The 27,954-nt window shown below is 34.3% G+C and overlaps 2 protein-coding genes across 2 annotated transcripts; one reads left to right on the forward strand and one right to left on the reverse strand.

The window, feature by feature from the left end:
- Nucleotides 1-1,492: 1,492 nt before the first annotated feature.
- Nucleotides 1,493-20,276, reverse strand: LOC128992475 (dual specificity mitogen-activated protein kinase kinase 7-like). The gene is made up of 12 exons (XM_054416065.1): nt 20,069-20,276; nt 17,622-17,767; nt 16,186-16,299; nt 15,537-15,761; nt 14,473-14,652; nt 13,031-13,254; nt 12,389-12,613; nt 11,077-11,286; nt 9,998-10,111; nt 7,599-7,859; nt 5,431-5,547; nt 1,493-3,500 (listed from the first exon to the last, which is right to left on the reverse strand). Exons 1-12 carry the CDS (start codon nt 20,214-20,216, stop codon nt 3,350-3,352), a joined length of 2,115 nt encoding a protein of 704 aa, XP_054272040.1. The 5' UTR covers nt 20,217-20,276; the 3' UTR covers nt 1,493-3,349.
- Nucleotides 20,277-21,154: 878 nt separating this feature from the next.
- On the forward strand, nt 21,155-26,530 carry LOC128993570 (V-type proton ATPase subunit E 1-like). Its single transcript, XM_054417541.1, has 4 exons — nt 21,155-21,268; nt 23,986-24,161; nt 25,324-25,498; nt 26,207-26,530. The coding sequence occupies exons 1-4, from the start codon at nt 21,239-21,241 to the stop codon at nt 26,507-26,509; spliced, it is 684 nt and encodes a 227-aa protein (XP_054273516.1). The 5' UTR covers nt 21,155-21,238; the 3' UTR covers nt 26,510-26,530.
- Nucleotides 26,531-27,954: the final 1,424 nt, after the last annotated feature.

Genomic DNA, 27,954 nt, shown 5'->3' on the forward strand with positions numbered 1-27,954 from the left:
ATGACTTTAGCACTGCAAGGCATGTATTGAAAAAATAAGATTTTGCTGAAGTATGGCACAAACAATACTTTACCTTTTGTTCTTCCATTCAAAAATTTGTGTAACATCTCTCGCTTCATACAAAAAAAGTTAGAAAAACTATTTACCAAACATCAATGAACAGTACATTCAAAGTAACTATTACAATTTTTCTTGAAAAAAAAAATAAATTTGAAATCATGTAATGGAAAAGATCCAAAACTAGTGAAAAAGTTTCTCACATTTCTGAAGACCTAATAAAACGTTTCAATGAGCAGTCAAAACCGTAACTGACTACATTCAGTCGCTAACTACATATAATGAAATGGCACAGCTTGAAAACTAAAAAAACCACTTGATTTCAACTTTAAAAGATATTCAACAATTCCTTATACAATTCATAGTAAACCAGCATTCTTCAAGAACTTAACTTTTACTTTCCCTATTTAAAATGTATAGTAAAAATATAAATTGATTAAGTTAAATTATTAGGGTCATTACAGTTCAATCGAAATTAAATAGACACAACTTAATCAATGACTTACTTTAAGGTTACTAAAATCCAAATAGAGTTAAAACCAAATCAAAAATATTGCTAAAAGTGTTAGAAAAAATTAGTTTTACTTGTACCAATTAAAAACTAGACTTGTACTGGTATAAATTAAAATTACTCATAAAATTACAGTACCAAAAATTAAATTTCCTAAAATAATTTCAAACAAAATACCACAGTTTCAGTTTTTTATCCTAAAAATAAAATCAATGTTTTTATCCCAGGCGTTATGAATCACCATGAATTCAATTATATTTCAATCAAGTTTGGTGACTAAGTAATTCAATCCAGGGCAAGTTTTTCATCCCAGGGATTTTGGGATTTTAAAAACAAACCGCTCGATAAGTATGATTCAAAATAAACATAAATATTATACTGTAACCCCTTATAACCTTTTATATTGAACAAATACTTTTTTTTATCCATCATCAAAGTTATTTCCAATTACCTTTCTTTGAAATAAAAAATAACTTTTAAACTACCTATAGGGAAAAAATAGAAAAATGACAAAACACAGTCAGTACAGTATGTACAGTATGTAAATACAAATAAACAGAAGTTTTGAAAACTGCCAAAAAATTTAGAAAATTCCAAACGGCTATTTTTAAAATTAAATAGGCTATTTTAACTGTTAAAATTTCCAATTGATTGCCTTTTTAACTAAGACACAGCTACTACACTAAGTACATTTAAATTGCTGTGTACATATTTGATTGGAAGATTTTTAACAGAATGCAAATATTGCAAATACTGTTATAGGGAAGGGATTGATGACATCGATATAAGCCAATAATAATCATTTTTCTGATATTAAAGTTAGACTCAGGAAAATATGATCCTTAGTCCTTTTTATATTAACTTAAGCCATCTAATATACTTTTTAATGTTTAAGTAACTTAAAAATTAATTAGATGGTTTTTTTTACTGTTTTCTGTGAAATTATCATCATTTTTATTTGAAAATCGTGTAAATTATTTTGTTAAACTCATTTCATTATAGCTTGGATACTTTTTAACCCCGAAAATGTCATAATCCTACAATCTCAGGATAAACTACAACAAACTGGCCCGGGATTGAATTTCCATCGAAAAATTAAAAAACACCTTAAAATTGACATTTTCAGTGCACTTACAGAATCCAATTTGTTACAAGTAATTACAGTTACATCTTTTATATCAGGCACTGTACAGAGACGTGATTACATAAATACAAGCGTAAAACCACAGAGAAGTAAGAAACAGATACATTCGTAGTGGTGTCTAGCACCAGTCGCTGGCGTCTAGAGCAAATTCTACTCTCATCCGCTCTCCTATCGCCATCACGTACTGCGCTCATACATTCGGAAGACCTTGTGCACTACAACTGCTATACAAAAATGATGTGGCCATCACCGTTCGTGCTCTTCCTTGCTCGATACTTGTACATTTCCGCCAAAACGTACCAGAGCTAAAAGCGCACGCTTGTCCCATAAGCGTGTATTCTCTGTATCTTACTTCTTTGTGGTAAAACTGAATAATGACACCTATAATATCAGCAGAGGCAATTTGTTTCACAAGCGAAAAATACCATACTTAAAACGATATAATTTTGAAAAACCATCGAAAGCCATCTCTTATCAACCTGCGACATGCACTCCATTTATTTTGGAATAGCGAGGGATTTAAAAAAAGGGTTATATTTAAGATTATATAAATTGCGTTAAGTACACGATAAAACTAATCGAAACCTAATAAGTAAATCTTCCATGATTATATACAAAAATGGTTTGAACTTTTGTATTACATGTAAAATTAACTATCACATAAAATTGCGTTCAGCCACAATATTTGAAATTGAAAACATATTTTGATAAAATCTTTAATGGTAAAATTGTTTATACCTACAAATAATATAGTATATAGTTTAAAACAAAAAATATTAATACATTTATAAGGTAAACAATTTGGGATTCAACTTGTTGATAGATAATAAAAAAACTTCTGACACACAGTTTTGATAAAGTTTCAGGGACTATCTGGGAAAAAATATTTACTTTGAATTGAAGGCCAATATAACTGCAACACATACACACAAAAATGATAGTGATTATTTACAATGATACAAACTGTTAAACTCTAAAGGTGGTAAAACATACTGATCAGTTGTAAATCAAATCTTTGGACATGCTAAAAACGTTTGTTACAAAACTGGTCTGCATCAAACACAATGGCACAAGAAAACCCACTGAAAACTGACCATGGATTTAATCTTTGGTGATAAAAGCGGGTCCAAAGTGTAATTTTGATCGGATACAAAAAATCGGGTAATGAAGGAAAATGAAAAATGGATATGATAAGGAATCATAAAATCAATTACACAAGTGAACAAATCTGTCAAAAGTAATATTGACAACAAAATGATTCCACGAGCAACAATATTTGATGGGGTTTGTTAAACTTAAAATACTGATTCTCAACAACCTTTTTGAGTGATCATTCACCAAGGATTTAGTATGATCAATTCGAGTTGCATAGTTTACAATCATATACGACAATTCCAGAGGAAATTTGATTCTGAAAAATATGTGTGAACTCTTGATCACCAATTATTTGATGCTTTGGCATGGTTAAAAATCTACACAATTTCCAAGTCAATCAGTTATTGTTAGGTTTATGTAATACAACAACATTTCTGTCATAATCTACCAGCAAAACAAAGTAGATTAATTTGTGTCTTTTGAAAAGGTTTTTGATAGTTGGTTCATGCCAAGAATACCCTTGTGAGTTGCAAGTTGGCAACTCAGTTTCCGAGAGCTACGTGGTGAGTTTGATGTTTTTCCGAGCGGCTCGACGAGCCAGACACCAGACGATGCGAGTACCAAACCGCTTTGTTTACTAGTTGTTTGGCACTACCGAGGAACGAACTTACCACTTCACGATTGTGCACCACTCTAGAGAAAACGGCGCCAGATTAGAGAAATGTTCATTGAGAAATTTGTAACCCACCACCGAACTACATTCAATCAACCGTGGGAAAGGAAGGGTCTGCCTCGAGGAAATAATAGTGTTAGTTTAACATGCAAAATTTGATTATAATTGAAAGATGTTTAAAAGCAGACATCCTTTAACTAAAGCAAAGTTGACTAAAATTGTGAAGCTTCTTCTAATGACTTATAAATTGCAAAAAGACAGTTCAAAAGTAAAAACCAAACTCAAATAATTCCAATATCAAGTCAAAAAAATCTTTGATATTTTAAATACTAAATCCAAGAGCTTGATGTCTAGGATGTGTTGAAGAAATCAAATTGTTTTTTTATCTTATCTTAGCTACGAGTTATGAATCTTGTGAAATTAAATCGGGCAAACCTTGAAAGTGCCACAAAACTACCAACTATCACAGAGTGGCCAAAGCTAAAAGCAAGTGAAATGTGTAATGAGACATCTATTATTTCCTCTACAGACAGTTTGCTATGAGTATGATTGTGCAATGAATTAGGATGAATGGACTAGTGTCAGTTACATGATTACAAATACAACACAAACATTCAAAATTACAAAATGGTAAACAAAAATATAAAATAAATCTTACAAAAATTATCTTCTAAGCATACTTGATACAATGTAAGAAAAAAATGATAAAGATACGAGTAGTTTATGATTTGTTTAGCCTTTGGCCTTGAACTAATAATAATTCTATAGAGTTAAAGTTCATCTTTCCCCAACAAATATATTATAACCAATAAATTTTTATAAAAATTAATAAGTGACAATTTCAACATGCACTGATTATTTTACAATGAGGGAACCTGTTCCAGGAAAATTTCCAAATGATAACCCGATAAATATTAGAAGTGAATAAATGAATTCTTGTTAAATAAAAATATAATATCATCCAAATTCTAAATCCTTTCACCAAAGTACAAAAATATTTAGATATAGGCCTAAATTTACTAATATATTTTTAAAACAATGTTTTTTTTTGTTTACTGATTTTCAACAATATAATAGATACGAAAGTAGCCTAGGTTGGTTAATTAATTCTATCAAGTATTCAAAAAGTTCCTTCCATTTTTCCAACTGCACTAATAAAACAAAATAAAATGTAAATCTGAATCTATAAGTTCTACAACAGTTAGCAACTAATATTTAAGAGTGTTTATGTTTTTCATTGTGTTTTCCGATTGATGACATTAAACCCAAAAACTGATACACAAAGCTGTTATGAAACTGTTTTCCATGGATTTTAACAACAAACTAAATCTTTGAGACTTCTCCTTCAGCATATATTACAACTAGCTTATAATCCTTCACACAATCTTAAAGAGTGATAACATCTTCTTATATATATTAATATCATAAACTATTGGGGCTATAGCATTTAAAGAAATAATTTCTTCTTCTTAGAAGTTAAATCTTAAGATATAGTGCAAAAAATTGTATTTAATAAACTGAGGTTTCCTCCAGAGTGTAATTTTTTAGCTTTCCTTTTTTACCCAAAATTGTAATGTTACTTTCAAGTAGTGTCGGGATCTTTTTTAAGTGATACTCAAGGGCAAAAAAAGGATCTACTAAAGGACATACATCTCGGGCAATTCCTTGTTCGAGGTTCATTTTTGGTCATACTTAACATTATTTCAAAGTTTATTGCTGACATTTTCTATTACAAAATTATGTGCTTTGATTGAACGGAAAACATCCGCAATAAGCTTTCAAATAACATCTTATGCAAGTTGACCTACAAAATCCAACCAAAAACATGTCAAGTTTAAAAAATCTAAAATTAACGAAATTTCTGACAGAATGGTCAAATGGACCGAGGAACTTAGTGAATCTGTAAAATTACAGCTAGAGTGGTAGCGATGTTAGAGGTCGTGCAAGTACCTGCGCTGTGGCTCGGGTGTGTGTTGGAACCTGGCGGGGCGACGGGGTGACCCTGGTACGGAGTTGCAGTCTGATAGTCTACGAGGTGGGGGCTGCGGGGGTGCTGGTGATACATGCCTGCAAACAATACAGTAATGCAATTTTTTCTCATAGTATTTGCATTCTACTAATTTTGCTTTAATCTACACTCAAGAGCGGAGGTTCCCTTTATTCATGTTTCATTCACAGGTTTTCACAGTCATATTTGTATATTTTTTAATTAGATACGAGTCGAGGGTATTAAGTCAGATACAGGTGGGATTGTGGGAACTCAATTTTTAAGCTATGCCGAGCTTCATTTTTTTCTAAAATTTTTGGTGTGATTGAAAATTCATCTTAGCCGAGTACTGTATTGGAAGCTGTACTTGGTGTGATCATGTTAAAAGATCACGATGACTCACACACAACGCAAACTTGGGAGGTCCTGGAACCGGGAGTAACAAAGTCACCAAGTATCAAGAATCAGAATTGGCTTGTCCTAATTTTTAAGATTTAAACATCAATCTAGGTATTTGTCACAACTTACTAAATTCACTGCATCACAGTTTTTAAGATTTTCATGGCTAAGTAATAAGGAATATTATTGTTAGGTATGGGTCAGATTTAAAATCGGTTATCTGTTTTACCAGCAAAAAAATTCAAAACCCAGTATCCGTGAAAAAATATAATTTCGGTTTCTTAGTCATTGTGCAATAGCTCTTTCATGATTGCAACGTCCACGCATCGCAAGGAATGTATAAGGGTTTGCCGCAATCACAGGAGACAATGTGACGATGTTTGCAAAAAACTCAAGCGCTCGTGGAAATAATGATGATGTTTTCATGATCGTGGAAGATGATGATGATGTCCTCGGTACATATTCAAGGTTTTTTCGAGATTGCAGACGAGGATATTGATGTCTTCCCAAAAGCAAAATATGCCCTCAATTTCACTGTGATTGTGATAGTCTAGTAATGCATGAGAATTAACTTCACCATCTCAGTATTACAGTGTTCTTCCCTCAGATTACACTCAGATGCTGATCTGCTCTTCAAGATAAAGAGAAAAAATAATCAAATATAATACAACTACTAGCTTCACCTGTGTCGTACATGGATGCGTGAATCCAAAAAATGTTGGTCCCTGTCAATTAAAACTACAACCAAAAAAATTCAGTACCAAGAAGTGATGGACGAGACTGTATTTTAAGTTCGAGACAAGATTCTTTTTCCTGATCATGATTCGAGACGAGATTATACATCTCATTACTATGGGGAATAATTATTCGTTTGCGCAGTTTAACAATATTGCGCCACTCATCCTACACTCATCTCCATTCATACTTGGCTTAAAATACCTACTTTGTATGGTCCCCATTTCAATGAAAAAGTATTTAAAAAAAGTATTAATGGTTAATAAATAACAGTAAATCACTATTAAAACAACAGCTAGAGTACAATAACTAATTATTTATTACAAAAGTTGATACAAAAAGAGTGTACAAAATAATAAAAGCAAATAGACATCAATTAAATAAGAAAAAACAACTAACTGTATCACAACAAAAATAGTCTATAATTGAGGAAAGGAAATTGTAGTAGGAAGATCTTGGTGATGATTTCATATACAGTTCAGGCTATTATAACCAGTACAGACTGTACCAGAGTCATAACAGATAAAAAAATAACTGGATAAAGTGATTTTACCGATTTCTGAAGTGGACACAGTTTAAAAAAGCCTTTAGAAAGCCTCTGCAATACCCGCAATACAGGGGCATGTTGTAGTTGTGGTTCCTTTTCGAAGGCTTTCTATTTTTTTTTTTTCTCGTCTTTAAAAAGTCTTCGAACAAAGGCAATCTTGCTCGAACCAAGAAGATTTTTTTATCTCTCAAATTTCTTAAAAATTTAAGACCCGTCCATACCAAGAATAAATTAACTGCAGGAAGGAAAAAAATTATAGTTGTTACAGCATATCCAAGCTGAAATTAGGTTCTCTGCTTAGGGGATAGCAAAAAAAACATAAAAAAGGATGAAAATATTTAAGAATGGCCTAATTAAATACCGAATAGTCCAAATAGTTCAAAAGTATCAAACTTTCTCAAAATATTAAATCCCTTAGAATTTCTATGTAAACAATCTTTTACAACTAACCTCCGAGACAGCAGTGGTGACTGACTGCTCTCCTGGAAGGTCCTGCGGGCCGGAGACGGTGACGAGGTTTCTATGAAGTTCCTCCTGAGCAGTGGTGAGGTCATACGGTTGTGGCGAGGCGGGGGCTCGGGGCTGTGAGGGGGAGGTAGGCTTCCCCCCACCTGGAGCTTGACGAAGGAAGAGTACCGCTTCTTGTTGCCAGAGTCCTCCAACTTAACAGTCTCCGAGGTGTATTGCCTGCATGGTGACACCGACGTCGACCTGCAAAAAACATTGCATTTTAGTTGTATAATTTTGGATTAGACGACTCAATATTTGGCAAACTAATGTACATATTTTGGACAGAACATCAGGATATAGTAATATTACAGGGGAGAAAACACAGTAAACATGGGATGAAATAAAACCTAATTTAAATAAATATATCAACCATTTGTTTTTTTTTTTTACAAAAACTTTGCATCTCACGTTATTTTATAAAAATTATAATGGGATAGATATTTAACACAAAGCAAGACATAATGTGATCTGTTATCACTTTATATCTAAGGAATCAGCTCAATTTTGACGGAAAAATTTGTTCATTTAGATTAGACTTGATGCTAAAAAGCCAATTGCAAAACGAATTACAGCAGGAGAATCACAAAAATCAAAGCTAATATTTTAAAATCAAAATTTTTGAAATGAATATAATAATATCTTATTTTACAAAACTAAAATCTTTTAAACTCAGGATAACCAACTGTATTATATCATAAAATGTAAAAAAAGACTATTAACAAAATTGTTGCGAAATTCTGCTACCCAAAAACTCACCTTGCATTTTAAAATGTTTTTTAATCATAATTAGATAAAAATTGTTACGTGATATCTACTGAACTATGGTCCTCGACACCCTAACTTGAGGCAGCCCAAGGCAGCACTAGATATACGACGTGCGGCCTTAGGCTGCCTCAAGTTAGGTTGGCAAGAACTATAGTAAGACTGATGGTGCAGACTGATAAATTTTGTATTGTTCAAAGTTGAACTATCTCCTAACTGATATCACCTTGTTCCCTATGTGGAAGAGTAATCTTTAATAAGGTAGGCCTAATTAAAAAAATTTGTTTTATAGGCCTACTAATGTTTTTTTTATGTTTCTAGCCCATTATTACTACTTCTGTAGTCATCTGCCATAAATCAGTAGGTACCTATTTTAAAATTTTACAAAATCATGTTAAAACTAGTGTACCTGTTGCTCGAATTCAAGCAATTGCGAAGCATTTCAGGCGTTATTTTAAAAGGAATAACAGTCATAATTTCAGATGACTTTATAAGAGTGGACTCAAAGAATATGGAAATACTCACTATGTGTACATTTAGACATAGGCTAATCAAATTTTTTTGTAAATATCTTATCTTTTTTTAAAAGTTGATATTGTTTTTTAGTGTTTTCTACAAATGTTTTCCACTCATAGCCGCATAGCCCGCATTAGGTTGTCTGTAATAACGATTATAAATGAAAAAAAAACATTATTTTTATTTCTTCTACTTGGTTGTGTTCTATGACTTTTGTATGTTTCCATTATTTGCAAATCGGCTCTTCCAATGATTGCTCAAGAAATGTAGTAGGCTACAGTGTTAATTCAGTTTTATTTTTAGTATATCAAATTGTCCAGAATTTCTCGCTTTTTTCCATTGTAATAATTACACCAACCCAAGTATCGTCTACTGATACAATACGTTAAAGAATATCATCTACGTACGACACGCCTAAGTACAATCTCCAAGAAGTGGTAACAAATTCAGAAACCAACCCATACAATAGATATAACTTAACTTCATAAGAAATAATCTTAAGAGTTACTGTGATATTTTCCACCGATTTGGTAATAGAACATTATACAGTATTGCAAAACATGACACGATGCAAAAGAAACTCATTTTAAAATCTGAAAAAATCATTGCAAATACTTCATTTTGACAGATTCAGTAAATCACAATTTAAATATTAACAACTGTTTCATTAAAGAAAGAGTAGTGAAAATTTATGCATATGGTCGTAATGTAAACAAATCTGAAGAGGGAACTTCAAAGGCCTCTGGGGCAGAGCCCCAAGGGAATTTACCTTGTTTCTTTTTTGATGGCTCATCTACAGACCAAGACTTTTCTTTAGAGACCCCTACCAAGTTTCTACACCCAGCCATTCTCTGAAATTAGCTGTGACAAAAACCCGTTTTTCCTCCATAAGAATAACATGGGATGGGAATTTAAAGGCCGCTGGGGCAGAGCCCCAAGGGAATTTACCACGTTTCTCTAACCTAACCTAACCTAACCTAACCCTACGATTAAAGTACAGTTTTCCTTACACTTTTTCAATGAACCCCTCGAACCCACCCTCTGTTTGCCAGCCCACTGACCTGTTGTGCTGACTCTGCTGATGGTGGAATCTCTGCAGCATCAGGGGACTAGTGTTGCCAGGCAAAGGGTCCTGGAACCTCTTCCTGGTGGGGATGGGCGAAGGCATGATTCCACTGTAACAAAACACAACAAGACAATATATTATGACTGAATTTTAAATTGTAGGGAGTACCTAAATTTTACACCTATTTTTTAAGCAGTGGTGGTTTTCCCCCTAGCCAACGTGAGAAACTATTTTCACTGTTCAGTCAGCTGTAGGTAAATTAAGCGTTTATTTTTCAACACAATATACCAGCATAAAACTTATTTACAAAGGCCTAGGCTTATTTCAAAGTATATTTTAAGGTTCAAGATATCCCTTTGCAAAGTTAAACTTAGCCAAGAAAGATTAAGTAAAAGACAAACACTAGGTTTAAATATGCAGTTTTTGTTACCTACAAAACCTTTCTGTTTTTGTTACTTTTACCTAACATTAGCATTAGATTTTATAGACCAGTGCCATAAAAACTGCAAATTTATTTTGTTTGACATTATTACCATCTGCAAGAATGTTTACCCAACATTTTTAACACTCCTTTTTGGCCAGAGAGAAAAATCATGTCCTGAAATTTGTGAAAGAAATAAAAGTAATAAAAGTAAAGTAAAGTTGTAAACTATAAATACAATTACATCCATCCCTAACAATACCTGACACCATTGCCTTTCAAGTAATAAAGTAGACAACCAAAAGCAAACAAGATATGAACCGGCTGTTACCATTTTTTTTTTTTTTTTTTTTTAGTAAATAAGCCACTTAAGAGGGTGTGCTACAGACGATTTTCTTCCTCTATAATTCCAGTGATAGTTTCTGTAACATGAAGATACTATACTTTACAAAAAGAAGACCTTTTAATATTGATTAAATAAAGAATTACCATATTCGACAGAAATTGGTTTTAAATTACTTTGACACTCTCTGTCTGCGGCTTATTTAACTCGTCCATTATTCTAAAACTTTGACATGGGACTAGTTCTACTCATATTCAAAACATACAACTTCAGAAATATCTACACCCCTATTTTAGACGACCAATCCTACCTGTACATCCTACTCCTGTCCCACTCAGGAGCTGTGTTTTGGTAGCGAGGGGAGATAGGAGGTGGATCGCCCATTCTGAAGGGAGAATACCGTCCGCTGGGCAGCTCTCCGTTACTTTGGTACGAGCAGGTTTCCGACAGCGACCGGTGGTGTTGTAGAGGCAGAGGGGCGTGTCTTCGAGTGGATGGCGAGGGGGGAGGTGGCGTAAACCTGGAAGCGAAACGTTTGCTTTAGGGAAGTACATGAAGTAAAAGCTGTTAATCTAAAAACTGTGTCCAACAAATCTTACCAAAGTAATTAATTTCAACTAGTAACGAGTTGATACCAAAATTTATCAATTCTTGATACCAATGTACCTAAAAATCTATTCTCGATAGCGTGATACCATTGCTTGAAATTTTACCTAATTTTCAATATGCATTGATTGTATGATGGAACCTAACCTTTTGTCTACCTTACTTTCCTGGGCCTAAAACCATTTACTATAGTTCGGCCGCTTAGAAAGCAACCTCCTCCAGCATTGGTTTAGCATTAGCGCGCAGGTCGTTTTCTAAGCGGCCGAACTATAGTCACTAAGTAGACGAAGTGTGCCGCCTAAGATTATCGATCAAGCTCAGTTCAACAGTAAAATTAGGATTAGCCTATCTCCCGTAGTCGTGAAGACATATCTACGTCGTCCGTAATTGCTGTAAAATCCTAAATATCTGTATCGGTCACGGAAACAGTATAATCACCTCCCCCGATTGCAGCAATACCCTAAATACCACACACGGTCGGGAAAATCATCATCGTTCTTCATGTTTGAAAACAAATGAATATCTACCGGGGTTGTGCAAACATTATTATCTTCAGCTATCACAGCAGCATTTTGGTCATCTCCTATGGGCAAGTAGACATTATCAACATACAACTCCCTCATACAACTCCCACAGGCACGGAATATTATCATTGTCTTCCATAATTGCAAAGAAATAAATATCTTCCACCATCGTCTGAACATCTTCCCGCAATCGCAATAAAATGCTATTTATCTCCCACGAATGTGTGGACATAATCACAGTCTCCCGCAGCTAATGAAAAGTCATCGATGTCTTATATGATTGCCACAAATACAAGAGATTTGCAATCACGCTAACTTGAAAATTCGTATTTGGCGGGAGCATTGATTTTTTTAAGGTAGTACCTACTTCCCTAAGGGATAACATAGAAAGACCCGAAATTGATTTATTTATCTGTGTCCAGAGGCTATCACTATTTGTTCATATTTCTTTTGTCGTTTTTTAAGTAAGCTTGTGTGTATCCCTCAACTTACCTCTGCACCATGGACACAGGTACGGCAGCTGGTACAGTGGCAGGCACAGGGACAGCCACAGGTAGAGGGGTAGGTATAGGGGTGACAGCAGCCGGAGGTTCTATCTGACTCAGCGTGAGGCCGAACCATGAGGCTACGTTGACGCTCTCTCTCTCATACAACTTGAGGAACGGGTGGTCCAACAAGTCTCTGTACTTTGGCCTGTTTTTGTAGTTCTTCGTTAAGCTGCAACAGAACAAGTTAAAGTTGAATGTTACACTAATCTCTATTTGGAATGTTTTTTCAATGGTCATGTATTTTAAACCAAATATGAGTCAAGGATGAGTATAGAATGGAATAGGAATGTGTGAGCTTTGTAGCTGACTGATGCCAGCTGTTCCATTACCGAGGAGGACCTTGTTAATATGTTTTCAAAGACCACTGATCACAGCTGATAACACACAGCTGATGACAGCTGGATACAGTTTAAAACCATCAAAAAGCTGCTCAATCATCTCAGTATCCAACCAACAACTTTTTCATTACCAGGTGAGTTTCAAAACCACTCAGCTACCCAGCTTATCTTTTAGCGGAAGATGTTGTTTTGTTAAAAGGCAACAGAATGTCTAAGGGACCATAGTCAAAGGTCGTAGAGACACTCACCACCACTTGACAAAGCTCTGGAAGTCCTGAGTGAAGCCTTGGTCAGTGGGCAAAGCTGGAGGATCGTCCTGCATCACCTTACTTAGCACCTCAAAGTCACACTTGCAGTCCTTGTACGGAAACACCCCTGTGGCCATCTCCACCAGTGTGATGCCGAGGCTCCAAACGTCCGCACGGATGTCGTACGCCGGCCGCCGGGGGTCTGGCGGGTCTATCCTCTCCGGCTGTAACACATTTCAGCATGTTTGTTTGATAGTTTAGAGAAAAACAAATTTAACTAAACCACCAAAAAAGTTTAAGTTACTAAAACTATGTGTCACTAATAATCTTTATAAATCTGGAAAGCCTATCCCTACTGTTTTCACCTTACTTCTATAAATTACAAACATGGTAGGCATAAGGTAAAACTCCGCTAATCCGTCACCTACAGTAGGCCTATCAAGCCCGTGGCTGGAACAGTAAAAACGAAGGATTATCCAAAGAACAGTGAGTTCAGGATTTTCCCACAATTGTCGAAGATGACCATGTTTTCCATGACCGCAAGAGATGTTCAATATTTTGCCATGATCGAGGGAATGATGATTATGTTTATGTCCCTGTGACCGCGGGAGACTTTTAATATTTTCATTTTACCATGATCACGGAAGATGCTGTTGATGTTTCCGTTATTGGCGTTATTGATCATATATAGGGTTCTACACGATCAGGGAAATTAATTATAAGGATTCCAATATCACAGGGGATTAAAACGGGATTTCAGCTGCTATTGCAGAAGACGGTGATGATGTCCACACGTACGACCACAGGAAATGGTCAGGATATTTCCTACTGCTACAACATTGTAATCAATTAATAGACAATGGAAAGTCGGTTTAAGCAAGGAATCAGACTAGCCAAGATCAGATTGGCGTGGTTCTACTGTTCCCCAAAAAGAAGTGTACTTGTACCACAAAGCTTATAAAATGTTCTGTGGGAATGTTTACAGAAAAAAACACCATAAGCCAGCTATATGAGCATCCTAGTTTATGATTATGTAACAAAACTGCCATTTACATCAAGACAAGCTAATTTGAATTGAATTAAACATGTAACAAAACTGCCGTTTGGATCACAACAGGCTAATTTTAATTGAATGAAATCAAAGTATCGAAGTATTTTGAAAAACGATCATTAAAAACTGATCCCAACTCGGAATCAATCGCCCCCAAATAAATCTTACTGAGGATAAAGATATACTAGCCTTAATTTCTAAAGGACGCCTAGCCAACTCAGTGCGAAACGGGTTTTAAACTAGAATTGCTACTCCTCCCTGCTTTGAAATAAAAAGTTGTGACACTGGCAATCCAGCTTAATCAACGCAACGGCAATGCCAGCACCTAACTTTTCTACTGGACTGACCTCTCAACTCGCTCAGTAACCACAATAAACCTCAAACGACTTACCGCCATATAAGCAGCACATCCAGCGTTCTTGGTCTTGGCTTTGGAATCTACAAGTCTTCCCGAGATGCCAAAGTCACACAGTTTCACGTTGCCCTTCTCGTCCACCAGGATGTTGGAAGGCTTGACATCTCTGTGGATTACGTCGTGGTTCTCCTTCAGGTAGTGTAGAGCCTTCACAGTCTGTCAAGTAAACAGGTATATGCAAATCAAAATGCAAAATATAAGCAAAACTATTGTTCTAAAAGTTTAGTTTGAACATAAAGTGAAACACGATAAACAACACAGTATGAAGAAAACTGTTGTTATCTAACACGATTTTTGATTATTATTTCAGTTTCAAACTATTGAGTGACTAAGCTAAATGTAGTACTGTAATTTCTTTGTTTAAAAGTTTGAGGTTAGTTTCAATTTTGTTTTTTATCACTTTTGTCACAGGCCTCTGGGTGGAACATGAGCAAGGCAAGGGATGAACCAGAACGGTATAAAAAAAGTTTTAAAAGTGGCGACACTGGGAAGCAACACACAAAATTGCTGTGACGGTTTTGCAATCTATTTCAATAACGATGTAGGCCTGCCCAAATATATTCCATGAAATATAACATCAAAATACCAGGTCCAGGTTATAAATTTTTACTAACAGCATTATAAAATTGCAGTAGCCTAAAAAATGATCACGGAATGAGTAGTCTACTTATATTCAACATTTAACATCTCTCAAAATTTTTAGTTAATTTCTATTTCACCTCTGAGCCTTAGACTCTAAACGTTATGTAACTTTAAAAGGCCTCATATCCTAAGGCAGTATTTTAAATCAAATTTGCAATATAGGAGGGTCTAAAATCGTTTCCTTTACTTTACAATGTAAGTGGATAGTTTACAATTAGGCCTTTTTATAAAACCTACAAGTACCGTGCTTGAATCTCTACTTTTATTAAAATGCACGTATTTTCATTAAATCGACTTTATTGGGGACACTGAGACACACTACGACCATTACAAGACTAAAATATGTCTTACTTCCCATAAATTTCCAAAATTATAATAAACATGCCAAATTAACTCACAGCCAATGTAATCCTGCCGAGCACTTGTTCGGGTATGGGCGACCTGAGTCGCTTGAGCAGTTTGTCGAAACAAGTAGCCATCAGTTCCATACAGATCCACACATCGGCTTCTGTGATGAAACAGCCGAGGCATTGCACGATGTACGGACATTCCGACTTGAGCACAACGTCCAGGTCCATGATGATACGTTTGTTCTCCTCACTGTTGCCTGAACGCCTCATTTGCTGTTGACATATTTAGTAGTAGCATATTTATAGTAATTTTCTGAAGGACTGTTTCAAAATTAATTTAATGCTTGGGTGTGAGGAATCTCTAAAATAAGCCTAATATGCATTAAAGTGGGTGAAAATATATGATTTCCTATCAAGTTTTTATCTCATTGACCTTTATCGATGGATCAATAAAACATCCCTTACGAATGAGCAGGTTCATAAAGCCATCCCATAATCCACAGTACCTAACAAGCTTACGGTGCTCAAAGAAAATTTTAAAATATGTTTTAAAGGGCTCCTGCATAAATGTATTGTTGGCTGACTTGTACAAAACTGATTGTAGCAGAACAAACAATTTTGTTACATCAAATCATTTAATTATATCTTAACTCAAGCTTAAAAAATATGAGAAAAACTAGGCCTACTCAAGACTTACCTTAACTGCTATAACTTTTTGGCTAGGTTTGTGAAGCATTTTGACAACGTGGCCGCAAGTTCCGTTGCCAAGTTCCCCGAGATCTTCAAGGTCTCTGATTTCAGAATGATATTTCTGAAAAATAAATTAGGTTTTTATGATTAATGTCTCATTTGGGTGCCTTAATATATTCAATGGATTTTGAAACTATGAAAATCTGCTGTTCAGTTTATTTATAGGATACTGGAATACTTAGGGGACTTACTTAGGCTACTATAGGGCTATCGTTATTTTTAATTTTGGCGGTTTTCTACTTCAATGGTATTTATATGGACTGTAAAGTGAGCTTCAATCTTATGTAGCATATGGTTGGAAAGATTATGAAACGGCACAGTTTTTAACATACAGTAGAGTCCCTCAAACTCGGCGTAATGTGGACTGGAAGGGTGCCAAGTTTGTGATATGCCGGGTTATGGGTAACTAGAGTAAAAATAAGAACAATACAATTTTTAAGCTTTTTAACCGCCTTTTTTAATTATATTTATATTACAAGTCAGTATTAAGTCATTGGATATAGTACAACAAATCCTTAGTACGAGTTACAAATGATTATACTAGAGCTGACTTGTGTCCGTGTTTAACTCGGTCTGAAAAAATCACTAATTTTCTGAGCCAGGTGATGGCCGAGTTATCCAGACTGCCGGGTTATCAAGTGCTGAGTTTGCGGGACTCTACTGTATTTGGCTTCTTGTATACATACAGGGTGAAGAAAAATTCAATAGACCAATGTTTTTTTTAAATGTTTATCTAACACCTTATTTTTTATCTTTGGATCTATTTACAATGGAGTTTTTACTATTGATCCTCCGTCGTTTTCTATCTTGTACAAAATTTAATGTAGGACACGAAAATGGCATTATCTACTCAAATCCTTTTACAGGTAGATAATTGAGAAATTGGTGTATTAAGTTTAAAAACATGTTTTTTTATCAACTTAAAATATTTCTTTGGGCCAATTTTAGACTTGAAATCTTATATGCATCATCACACTTCATTTACTTTGTAGTTAAACCAAAAAACTTTTGTCACGCTGAGTACCAATCACCCTGATACTAATAAGGAATATTGGGCAAAATTTTCAACCTTGTACCGTACTGTAAGTACTTTTTGAGATAGCCTATATTAATTTTAGTATTAAAAAACACGGAAAAATCAAACTTGCGGGAAACAGGCTGGCTTAGGCTTAAAGGGAAACCTGGCTAGGCTCCTTGCCATTGGGACAAAGGCATGCAGAGCCTCCTATAATCTATTGTTGTTCATATACAAAACCTGTTGACCATTGTTTTATGGTTTTTCTGTAAGAGGACATACCATAGAACAATAATCTATAGAACAATAAATTTTGAAAAAAATTACATTTAGGTCATTTTTCATAGGGAATCCCCTTAATCCTTTACCTTTCCGTCAATACAGAGCACACCGCTGAGCTTGATGATTTCTTTCATTTTGTTATCTATCTCTTGAGCGTCTTGTTGTTTAGGTTGGGGGAACATAACTGGCAGGTCTATTGGTTTAGCCCTTCTTGGTGTACTCATCTCGCCCACTGTAATGTCAAATCAAATCATCTTTATTCAAGCTGTAGGCCTCATGTACATGAATAGTCACAGAAACAAAAAAAAACACAATCGTACATTATGTTTCTTATTTTTGTTTAAGGGATTAAGATAGGCCTAATTTATCTGGATATAAGTCCATGGCCTGTAGGCCTACCTTATCAAAGCAAACAAACTGTGTCCAAACGAAAGCAAGCAAGAATTGTAATTTAAAATTAAAAAGGTGTAAAGCTCAATTAAAATAATTACATTTAAACTCAAAATGTACTTATCATCTTATTAATTACAAAAATGCATGTAACCCACTAAGGCATTTTTTGCTTGTTTTGACCTCCCGAATAATCTGGTAAAGGTTGTCCTAGTCTATGGACAAACTAGGTTGTCTTAAGCTGGACAACCTACGTATAGATCTATCCTTGCCTATAAGATAGGCCGATACATAACATATAATAATTAAAACAATAGGGTTTTTGGCACCTAGAGTCATAAAAATGAAAAACTAGGCCTAACTTACCTAGCTTAAGTTATATCGGTCCCGGGACCAGGTATAATTACTGTCCCACCTACGGTAATAGGTAGTAAGTTAGCCTACTTACTAAGTTAGCCCTATATTTAACTTAGGGAAATTCGCTAAATATCATTATGAGAACAATAACTTACGACTTCTTTATTACTTACTGTATGGCCAATAAGACAAAACAGACTTAATCCTAAAACTATAAATAAAAATTGTTTAGGTTAATTTAATCTAAACTTAATGTTCAATTAAAACAATTACAAAAAATAGGTAAGTACCTAACTTACCTAAGTTATAATGCACTGAATATTCCACTAATCTTATCTTACTGGATTTAATTCACTCAAGAACACGTAAACAGACTGCGCGAAACAATGACATGAGGATGACTTAGTCGGTCAGTTTTTTAAACAACCTGATGTTAACTTACAAGATCAGTGGCCAACCAACCAATCAAAAATTTACCACAAAAAATAAGTTAAGTTATCGCAATAATAATCCTTATACATAATACCCTACGTGAAGGCGATTTCTACGAAACACTACTCCTCCATTAATAATGGACTGATTTTTACAAACGAGGTGTCATAATTAAGTAATTGTTGTGTAGACCACGCCTAGGCTATCAACAATTCATGCAATAAGTCCTCTGGCTTTGCCCCACAGGCCATCAAAATCCCAAAGTATTTCTTATGAAGGAAAGATTTTGTTTACTTAAACAGACGAATAATTTGTATAACTTAATTGCAGCTGTTCATAATACGTTTATGAACACATACACAACTACACACAAAAGTGTTCGTTTTCAGAGTGAGTTAAGTTAGTTTTTAGTATCAATAACTGGAGTGGAGTGATTTATAACATTACCTTTGAGTAGACTTTTTTAACCCATCGGAAATTATGACTGTTACGGTATTAGTTTTGAAATACCGCCTGTAATTGAGATAATGCATACACTATGTATGCATTTCCTTTTTATTATATGATGTTGAAGGAATTTCTTTTATTCATAGATCTTATGTATATTTTATAATGTATTTTATAATGTAGAATTTGACGTTTTCCAATGACTTGTATATTGTAAGTTTTACAGGAAATAAATTGGTCTTATGTCTTATGTCTAATACTTAGCAATTGCTCAAATTCGAGCAACAGGTGCACTAGTATTGATTAATGACCTAAGGTAACTGTTGATGGCCAAGAGACAACTAACTACTTAGGCCTAACGTTTATGTTTACATGTTTTTGACGAATACATAAAGTAGCCTATTATTAACTTAAGTTATGCATTGTACGCATGTAACCTTCAGTTTAAGAGTTGCGTATGAATACAGCCAACGCTCACAATTGAATAGCGTTGTTGATTTTTGTATACCGTACGGCAAACGCACAGGAAGGGTTAAGTTAGGTAGGTAGCCTAATAGGCTTAGGTAAGTTATGGGCTTAGGCCTAAGGCTATGTCATCAACACTAAGAAGCCAATATCAAACTGACCAGAAATGTTTTATGATTAAAATTGGAAATGGATTTTACTTAAATATTCTGACAGAAGGATACTTATCCCAATCGAAGCTTAGTGAAAAGACATAACTTAATACTTGTCACTCCAGGAGTTGAGTAGGCTAGTCATAAAAGAACTTAACTTATTCATTCAAATGATCAAATGTAATATGCCTAAATTGTCCTTATCCAATCAAAACTTCACAAGAGATTATGAAACCATCAAATTAATATATTATGTCAACTCAAGTAAATGCAAAGGTTACAGTACTTACACTTTTGGGGCCTTTTTCCAGATCCAGGTCTGGGACTTCCAAATCCTCCTCCAATGTCATGAGAAATTGGATCCTTATCGTTAGCTTCATTTTCTCGCTGCAAACGAGCTTGTAAATCTATTATTTTACTTTCCAACGAGCTAGCCATTTCTAGTTTTATTAATTTAATTTATTTGTTGAAAATACTTAACATTTTAACACTATCTAACTTACGCCACGGCCTACATGAACGTGATGTGATATTTTGTTTAGAACCTGTCTTCCTCTTGTTTCTTGTCTGCCTCTGCCTGGCTAGGCTACTCAATACTTCAATATTACATGTTTGCCAACAGATAAAATTGAAAGTTCGTTTTATAAACGTTATATAGTATGTATGTCAAAAATGGCCATGAAAATATAATAAAACACTGAACTATTAGTTTAAGTAATAGTCATTGAATAGTCATTTATTCAGTCTTTAAACAATACATTATTGTAATTGACATCGTCATTATTATTGTAAAAGATATAAGATACGATACTTATAATTATTAAAATTTGACATGAAAATTCCAAAATATAGGCTGCCCTTATTGAACATTTAACAGGTTTAAAATCATTTTTAAAAAATAGGCAAACTTAACAAACTTAAATTATGAATTATAGTGGGTCTTTCTTAAAAAGGCTAATGGTTATCACAGGTGTACAATGAACATAGAGGGACAAAATTACTAACATTATCACAGATGGAATATGGTAAAAAAAACATATCAAAATAGTGAACATGAAATATATGAAAATTAATTACAGTAATAAAATCCTAGCCTAACTTAAAACTCAGTTTGTTGGACACTATGATAAAAAATGATAAATTCAATGCCTTTTCGTTTTCAACATTTGACGATATAAAATAGTTTAATAATCCACGCTAACAATGTTGATATGTTGTATGATTAGTTAGTCTTTTTACAATATGTTATGAAGTTATTGCGTGTATCACCTGTTTTAAAAAACAATAAAAACGTTTATAATACAACTTTTATGATATAAGAGTTTTTTAGTGTGTGGTTTTATAAGAGCAGCTTAAAACGTAAAATTATGTATATGAAAATCTTTAATTATAATGTCAAAATATGATATTATTTACTACTTAATAATATCCTAGACGCGCTGTTGATATTTTTTGAAGAAATGGCTGCTCAAAAAGAATATGAAAATAAGGTAAAAATCTTTCAATTTGTAAAACGTAAAAGGCAATTAGTGTTGCATTATCAATTGTTATGTTTGAAATGCTTATCCACAAGCTATTTATTTTATTTTTATTTTAAACATAACATGAACAGTTTTGCTATCAGGGGTGTTGGTGTGTTGTGCCCAGAGGTGGTTCGATCCACAGGGAGGAAAGGGGTCCCCCAATGCTCTGTGCCCCCCCCCCTTATCTATTTGTTGGCTATCTATGATAACTCTTATCCCTAAAATACTCCAAAACTAGGCCTATAATAAGTTTATAATTGCACTCTTTTTTATTTAGTTAGTTATATCTGTAGGTATAGTCAATGGTTAACTTATATGCTTCAAAACCTCTTCTATGGGCAGTGTAGTAAGCAGTCTGTCTTACCATAGATTAAACATACTCCTCAAGGAGTATGTTTAATCTATGGTCTTACTGTCTGCACCCCAATGCAAGTATTTCCCATGCGCCCCTATTTGTACACTTATTCTCCATCCCCCTCCCCATATAACGAAACTAGCAAAGACATTACCATCGTACTCTACTCTGACACACTTCCTGGATACTATTTCACTACACACGAGATGTTGTATAGCCTAACTATCCAATTAGAGAAAAATTTATTCAAAGAAACAATACCCCCCGCCGCAGCAAACCTGCAGACTAAGCGAATTTCCATTTGACTGATTGGATTTACACTGAAATGTCTACTTAAAAATATAACATTTATTCTTGATTTAAATATAGAATTAGTTTAACAAGTACTTAGGTTTGCTGCATCAGGGAGGGTAAAACTTTTTTTTGTAAAATGTGAATAGGTAGTGAGAAATAAAAACATTTTCCAAATTTGATCAAAATATGTTCACAAACAAGCAAACTACAACAGTTTACTTATTCTCCATAAGAATAACATGGGAATTTTAAATTTACAATTTTTTGGAATTTTCTCCGTAACTATTAGGCGCATAATAACGCTTCAATATACTAAATTATTTGTTTTTTTAAGCTCTACAAAATGGTTTGGAAAGAAATTGCTAAATTTTATGTTTTTTGGGTCAAAAATAGGAAAAACCTATTTTTACCCCATAAAACCCCCCGTAAACCCCCGTTACCATGGTCCGATCATGCTGGATCGCGAACTCGTTCGAATAAACGTACGTTTACACGTTTGTACCAAATTTCATCCAAATCGGATCATTTTTGCTCGAGTTATCGTGCTGACGGACACATATATATATATATAAATATATAAATATATATATATATATGAATTTGAACGGATGGTGTTTTTGGCCTCTAGGGACCTCAAAACGAAAAAAAAAATCGGTCCCGCGTCCAGGTCTTACCATGAGTACTACGGTAATAGCTTATTCCCTATATGGGAAATTCGCTAAAATGAACCTATTATGTAAAAGTTATTTTAATGTTAATTAAAAACTGAAGTAAAGATCACAAATACATCATTACAATTGAATTCATTAATGTACTTTTTAGAACGATAAAATATAAACCACATAACATTTTATATGTATTCAGTACCTTACAGTATACATGATATCGCAATTTACAATATAATGTTCATGTCCGTTTCTCAGAATTTGATTAATTTTACTAGATGATTGCATTCTTACAGTCAAAGGGCTGCCTACAGCTCATAGTGACAACACTGTGTACGTTAATTCCTATTCCCTGACAAAGCCCCTCAAGCTCTTTGTTGAACCGCACAGTCGTACAACAAGGACTGACAGGGACACGTGGTCGGTCGTGTTTGTTTACTAATATAATACTGAAAGAATTTATGTCTATCTTTGTAGCCAACAATGATAAATCTAGTTTTGTAATTTGTAAAAAGAAGGCGATAAGCGCAAATGTGCACGGCGCCAAGGAGATAACAATAATATTAAACAAAATAAAAGTCACCAACTGGTGTGACTCTAGGGAATAAAGTAAGTTACCAGGAATATATTGTTTTACATTTATTTTCGGTAGATACAGAAAGTTTTACTTCAACATATTTTTTTTCTAAAAACTTCCAGAATATCAGTTTTTTGTGCCCCCCTAAGGCCTATGCCCCTTAAAAGCCTGCGCTCCAATGCACTGCATTGGTTACATTTTGGCTCTAGTTACACCACTGTCTATGAGCATTTAAAAATTATCCTAGGACCCTCTGGTGTACTTCCCCAAAACTTTCTTCCAGGATCTACCATTGTTGTTTAGCCAGGATACAAGATTGCCTTATCTTATAAATGCTGGGTCTCTGGGGCTAACATAGTAACAAATACATATTTTTTTTAGTGAAAAAAGAAATAAGATTATGAACAATAAAAATTGGGAGATATGAAAGTCTTTAAAATATTACATTCATTGGTTTGAATCTTTGCGCTTTGCAAGTACTTGGAAGTCTCAATGAAACCCTCAACTTCCTTCAGATCACTTTACCAAAATTGATTCACTCCAAATTTTATGGGTTATCAGTTTCTAATGAATTTATGAGTATTTTAAGTAGTTGTGTCTTACAATATGGTGGGGAACTTAGCTATCTAAAAATTTTACATTAACAACCATAGTTAATTTTACCTTTGACGTCTTGAAGAAAGCAGCCGTTGACCAGTAGACTAGATAGGTCAAAATTTCATTGTCTTGAATAAGTTACCACAACAGTTTAAATTACAATTTTGTTTTGATAAGTTTATTTTTGTTGTGTTAGCTCCAAATAATGGTTGATTACATTGAACAAGATGGCCATGAAAAAGCAGAAGAAATAGATGTCATGGCTGAAGAAGAATATTATATGGAGAAAAAAAACTATATTGAGAAAAGGATCGGAGCAGTAAAAAAATACTATGACAATCTTGAAAAGAAGTTTCAGCAACAGATGGTATTGTAAGTTTTCACAGCTTTGATGGTTCATCATCATCATCTTCACCACCACCACCACCATGATCATCATGTTAGCAGCTTCAGCCTCCCATTGACGTATAATATACGCTACGGAAGTATTATACATCTATGTAGTCTCCTAGGTGTGCACTGGTGCACACATCCTCTTCTACCGTCATCTCTCTTAGGAATGTCCACACTCATGCGCTTCTGTGTGCGCCAAACCACAGGTGGCTGTGGCCAAACACATGCGGCATGCCCTAATTGAGTCAGAAATGAGCTCCATTACATAGGTAGCGCATAGCGTAGCGCAAGACACCAGTGTTGTTTTTCTGTGTGTTTCCACTTGCAACTGCTTTACATTTTTGACAAGTCATCCTGTGTTGTAGTTGTTTAAAGCAACATGAATAACTAAGATACCTCAGAATTCATAGATGATTATCACTCTCATGTGTTTGTGGGGCATACAGGTATTAAATCTATTAAAATAAATTAAATAATAATAAAGATTGAATTAAATTAATAAATTAAATAAGAAAATTATGAGTTTTAAATAGTATAGGTACTCCTTTACCCACATTTACACCTTAATTTCTATCGTTTTTGAAGTTTTATTAATCCAAAATATTCCGGATCTAGTTCCTTCTAGCTTTAACAGAATAGCGTTGTCTTCATCCATCTAGGAAAAGACATCTAAAATGTGAGGCATTAGTTACATGCTCAGTGTGGACAGCTGAAAGGCATGTCTATAAGCCCATGCAATAACGCATGAGTTGGACGCATGTTTAATTAAAAGTTAAAGGCACGTTGAAATTTAAAGCACGCGAGTGTGGACACAGCTACTAAGCTCCTTGATTTTTTTTTTCTAAAGAGAGGTTAGTTACCTCTTTCGACTTTAAGTGCATTTTCTTGTTCACATGGGCATATAGTCCTGACTCTGACATGGGCCACTGTGTGTAACGTATCCGGCAAAGCAAAAAAGGGGGTGAGCCGGTACAGTACAAGTACTGAGTAATGTAGTGGTAGATATCAGGTCCGGGTCTGAACCCACGACATCACTGCCATAGATCCGAAATCTGGCGCCACAGACCATATGCTTTGTATTAATGTGCATTAATCATTCAAGTAGGCCTACTCATTCAAGTTTTTGATTTTGTCTATTCAGGGATATATCAAAATTAAAAAGCCAGTCATATCGGAATGTCATGAACTCTCGAAACATGGTTGTGGAAAATATCCTCAAAACCGTCTTGGACCGGTTGAATAATCTGGATTATCCCGACAACGAGTGTTTGTATAAGAAAGTACTTTTTGAACTCACTTTACAAGGGTTACTTCAGGTAAGTCTCATATTTTTTAGCAATAACTATAGTGTCTGATTAAGGGGGTTTTAGGAAGGAGATTGAATTTTCTTTAATCTACTCTCTGAAGAAGTTTAGGATAATAGGATGACATATTAATGTTATGTTGCTACCCTGTCGTGTGTGTCTAAATGTCTCCTGGGTCTAGTTTTATAGCTTGGTACTTTTGGAGCTCAAGGTTGCGGGTTCAAATCCCACTAATAACCAATGGATTTTATCCATGTTAAAATGCTCCAACGGACTAACTTGAGGTAATGTAGGATATACTTTAATTCTTCAGCAAAGATGGGACATAGAGAATAGATATCGATGATGTCACTGGACTCTATTTACCCAGGTCTCTAATTTTCTTGGTTAGCTGGATGAATACCATCACTAAAAAAAACGTATTCAATTGAATATTATCGTTTATTTTGCATAAGATTTAGTATAGCACTGAACAAATGCTGAAGTAACAATATTGTAGTCTTAATTGTTGGAAACCTATGATTTAACGATAGCATATGTTAAAATAATCTACAATTTGTCTTGATTTGCCTGATCAATCCATCAGCTGTGTAGTCATTAAATATATTGCAGGATGGGACAAAAATTGCGGTCTATTATGCAGTACAGTCCATCATATTGATTTTACGTACTATACAATAGCTATGAGTTGTTTCATAACCATATATTTTGATTTTTCAGATCATGGAACCCAAAGTGGTTTTGCAAGTACGTAAGAATGATCTTCCCTTGATTAAAAAAGTGACGAATCAAGCACAAAATGTTTTTCACTCGCTGACTGGAATGAATGTGTCCGTTACAGTTGAGGAAACTGAATTCCTCCCGGCAAAAGGGAAAGGAGGAGTGATACTGTATACAAAATCAAAATCAGTTAGTGTGAATAACACATTAGAAAAAAAGCTGGAACAAATGACTGCACAGCTGTTGCCTCGAATACGTGAGATTGTTTTCGGAAAGAATCCTAATAGAAGACACAACGATTGATTTATAAATATCTAAATTGTCCTTGGACGCTTTATTTTATACATAAAAAAATGAACTTATATAAGCATCTGAAGATCTAATCATTTCTGGGACTGGGATTATTACTATTTCGTAAATAATAAAGATGATTGGTTTTAGTCTTAATTAGCCATTTTATTAGTTAGAGAACTATACTGGATTTTTATCCCAACACTGTCAATATTATGTATCTCTTGTACTTTTCATTTCTTTGACACAGCAATGTCATTGAATTTGGATACGTCAAATATAGACTTACAGTAATCCCAACAGTTATTCACCAAATGTGGTAAAAACTGAAAATAAATAAATTTTATAAATATTTTTCAATGTGAACATCAGCAAATGTCATAGTTTAACCATTTCTTCTCTATCTTTTTTCTTCCCGGGAGTTTTTGTGTCTAAAGTATTTTTCACCGGCCGAGCAGCTAGGTACTGGCCAAATCACGACTATAGTGTCGATGGATGTTTGTCAACCCGTGATTCGGCGAATGTCAGTGCTTGTTGTTTCCCAATCCTTCAGTCTTTCCACACATCAAAAGAACATAAGTGACGGCTCGGAAAGTAATGATTGTTTGGGAACCTTTGCTGGGAAATTGACAAATACCAATATTAATACATATAGTTTACCACTAAAGTCTGTTCAAGAAATTCAAGCGGTTTAAGAGTACAGTTTCCTGGGGACCCCACCACTTGTCTTAGCTCAATCTATGTATAATCAGATCAGCTGTCTTTTGTTTTAAAGTTAGGATGAGATGGAGGGGAATCACTTCCTCTTAAAACATCACCTACATTTTGTGAACGGAAGATAGTCAAATATTCAATGCTTGGCAAAAATCGTGTATTTGCTTTAAAATTTTATTAAGTATGATGGATTAGTGTCTGGGTGGTCTAAATTATTTATAGTCCAGTCAATGAATGCTCAAAAGAGGGGTGTAGAGGACATGGAGAGGGGGGAAATGTTTTCTCTAAAAACAAGTTATACCATGGTTGCTCAATAAATGTAATCAATTATTTTATTGAAATAAACTTTATTAGGCAATCAAACGCCCTCTCCCATCATTTACAAGGAATGTTAATTGAGACCACAAACAAATTTTACAAAAGATATAATGTACATGATTGTATCATATTTTGTACAACGTACATCAACAAACAAATGAGGATAATTACTTTAATATTTTTTTGTAAAGAAAAATATTTTTCACTTTTTTTCAAGTTTAATCAACTTAAATTAGGTACATTGGAATTTTCTTTTGTTAGTTCTATAACCAATTGTAAGAAACGTTTTGATATTTTAAAGATTTTTCTAAACTAAAATTACCTTACCTAACTTTTTTTTACTCTAATTACCAACTAAATATGAGATAAACTAGAATTAACATTTTCTTCTGTTTAGTAAACAATTAAGTACACATTTAGACTAG

Source organism: Macrosteles quadrilineatus, unplaced genomic scaffold (assembly GCF_028750875.1).
Source record: "Macrosteles quadrilineatus isolate MER2022 unplaced genomic scaffold, UCM_ALF_1.0 Scaffold_4__1_contigs__length_99947679, whole genome shotgun sequence".
NCBI lineage: Eukaryota > Metazoa > Arthropoda > Insecta > Hemiptera > Cicadellidae > Macrosteles > Macrosteles quadrilineatus.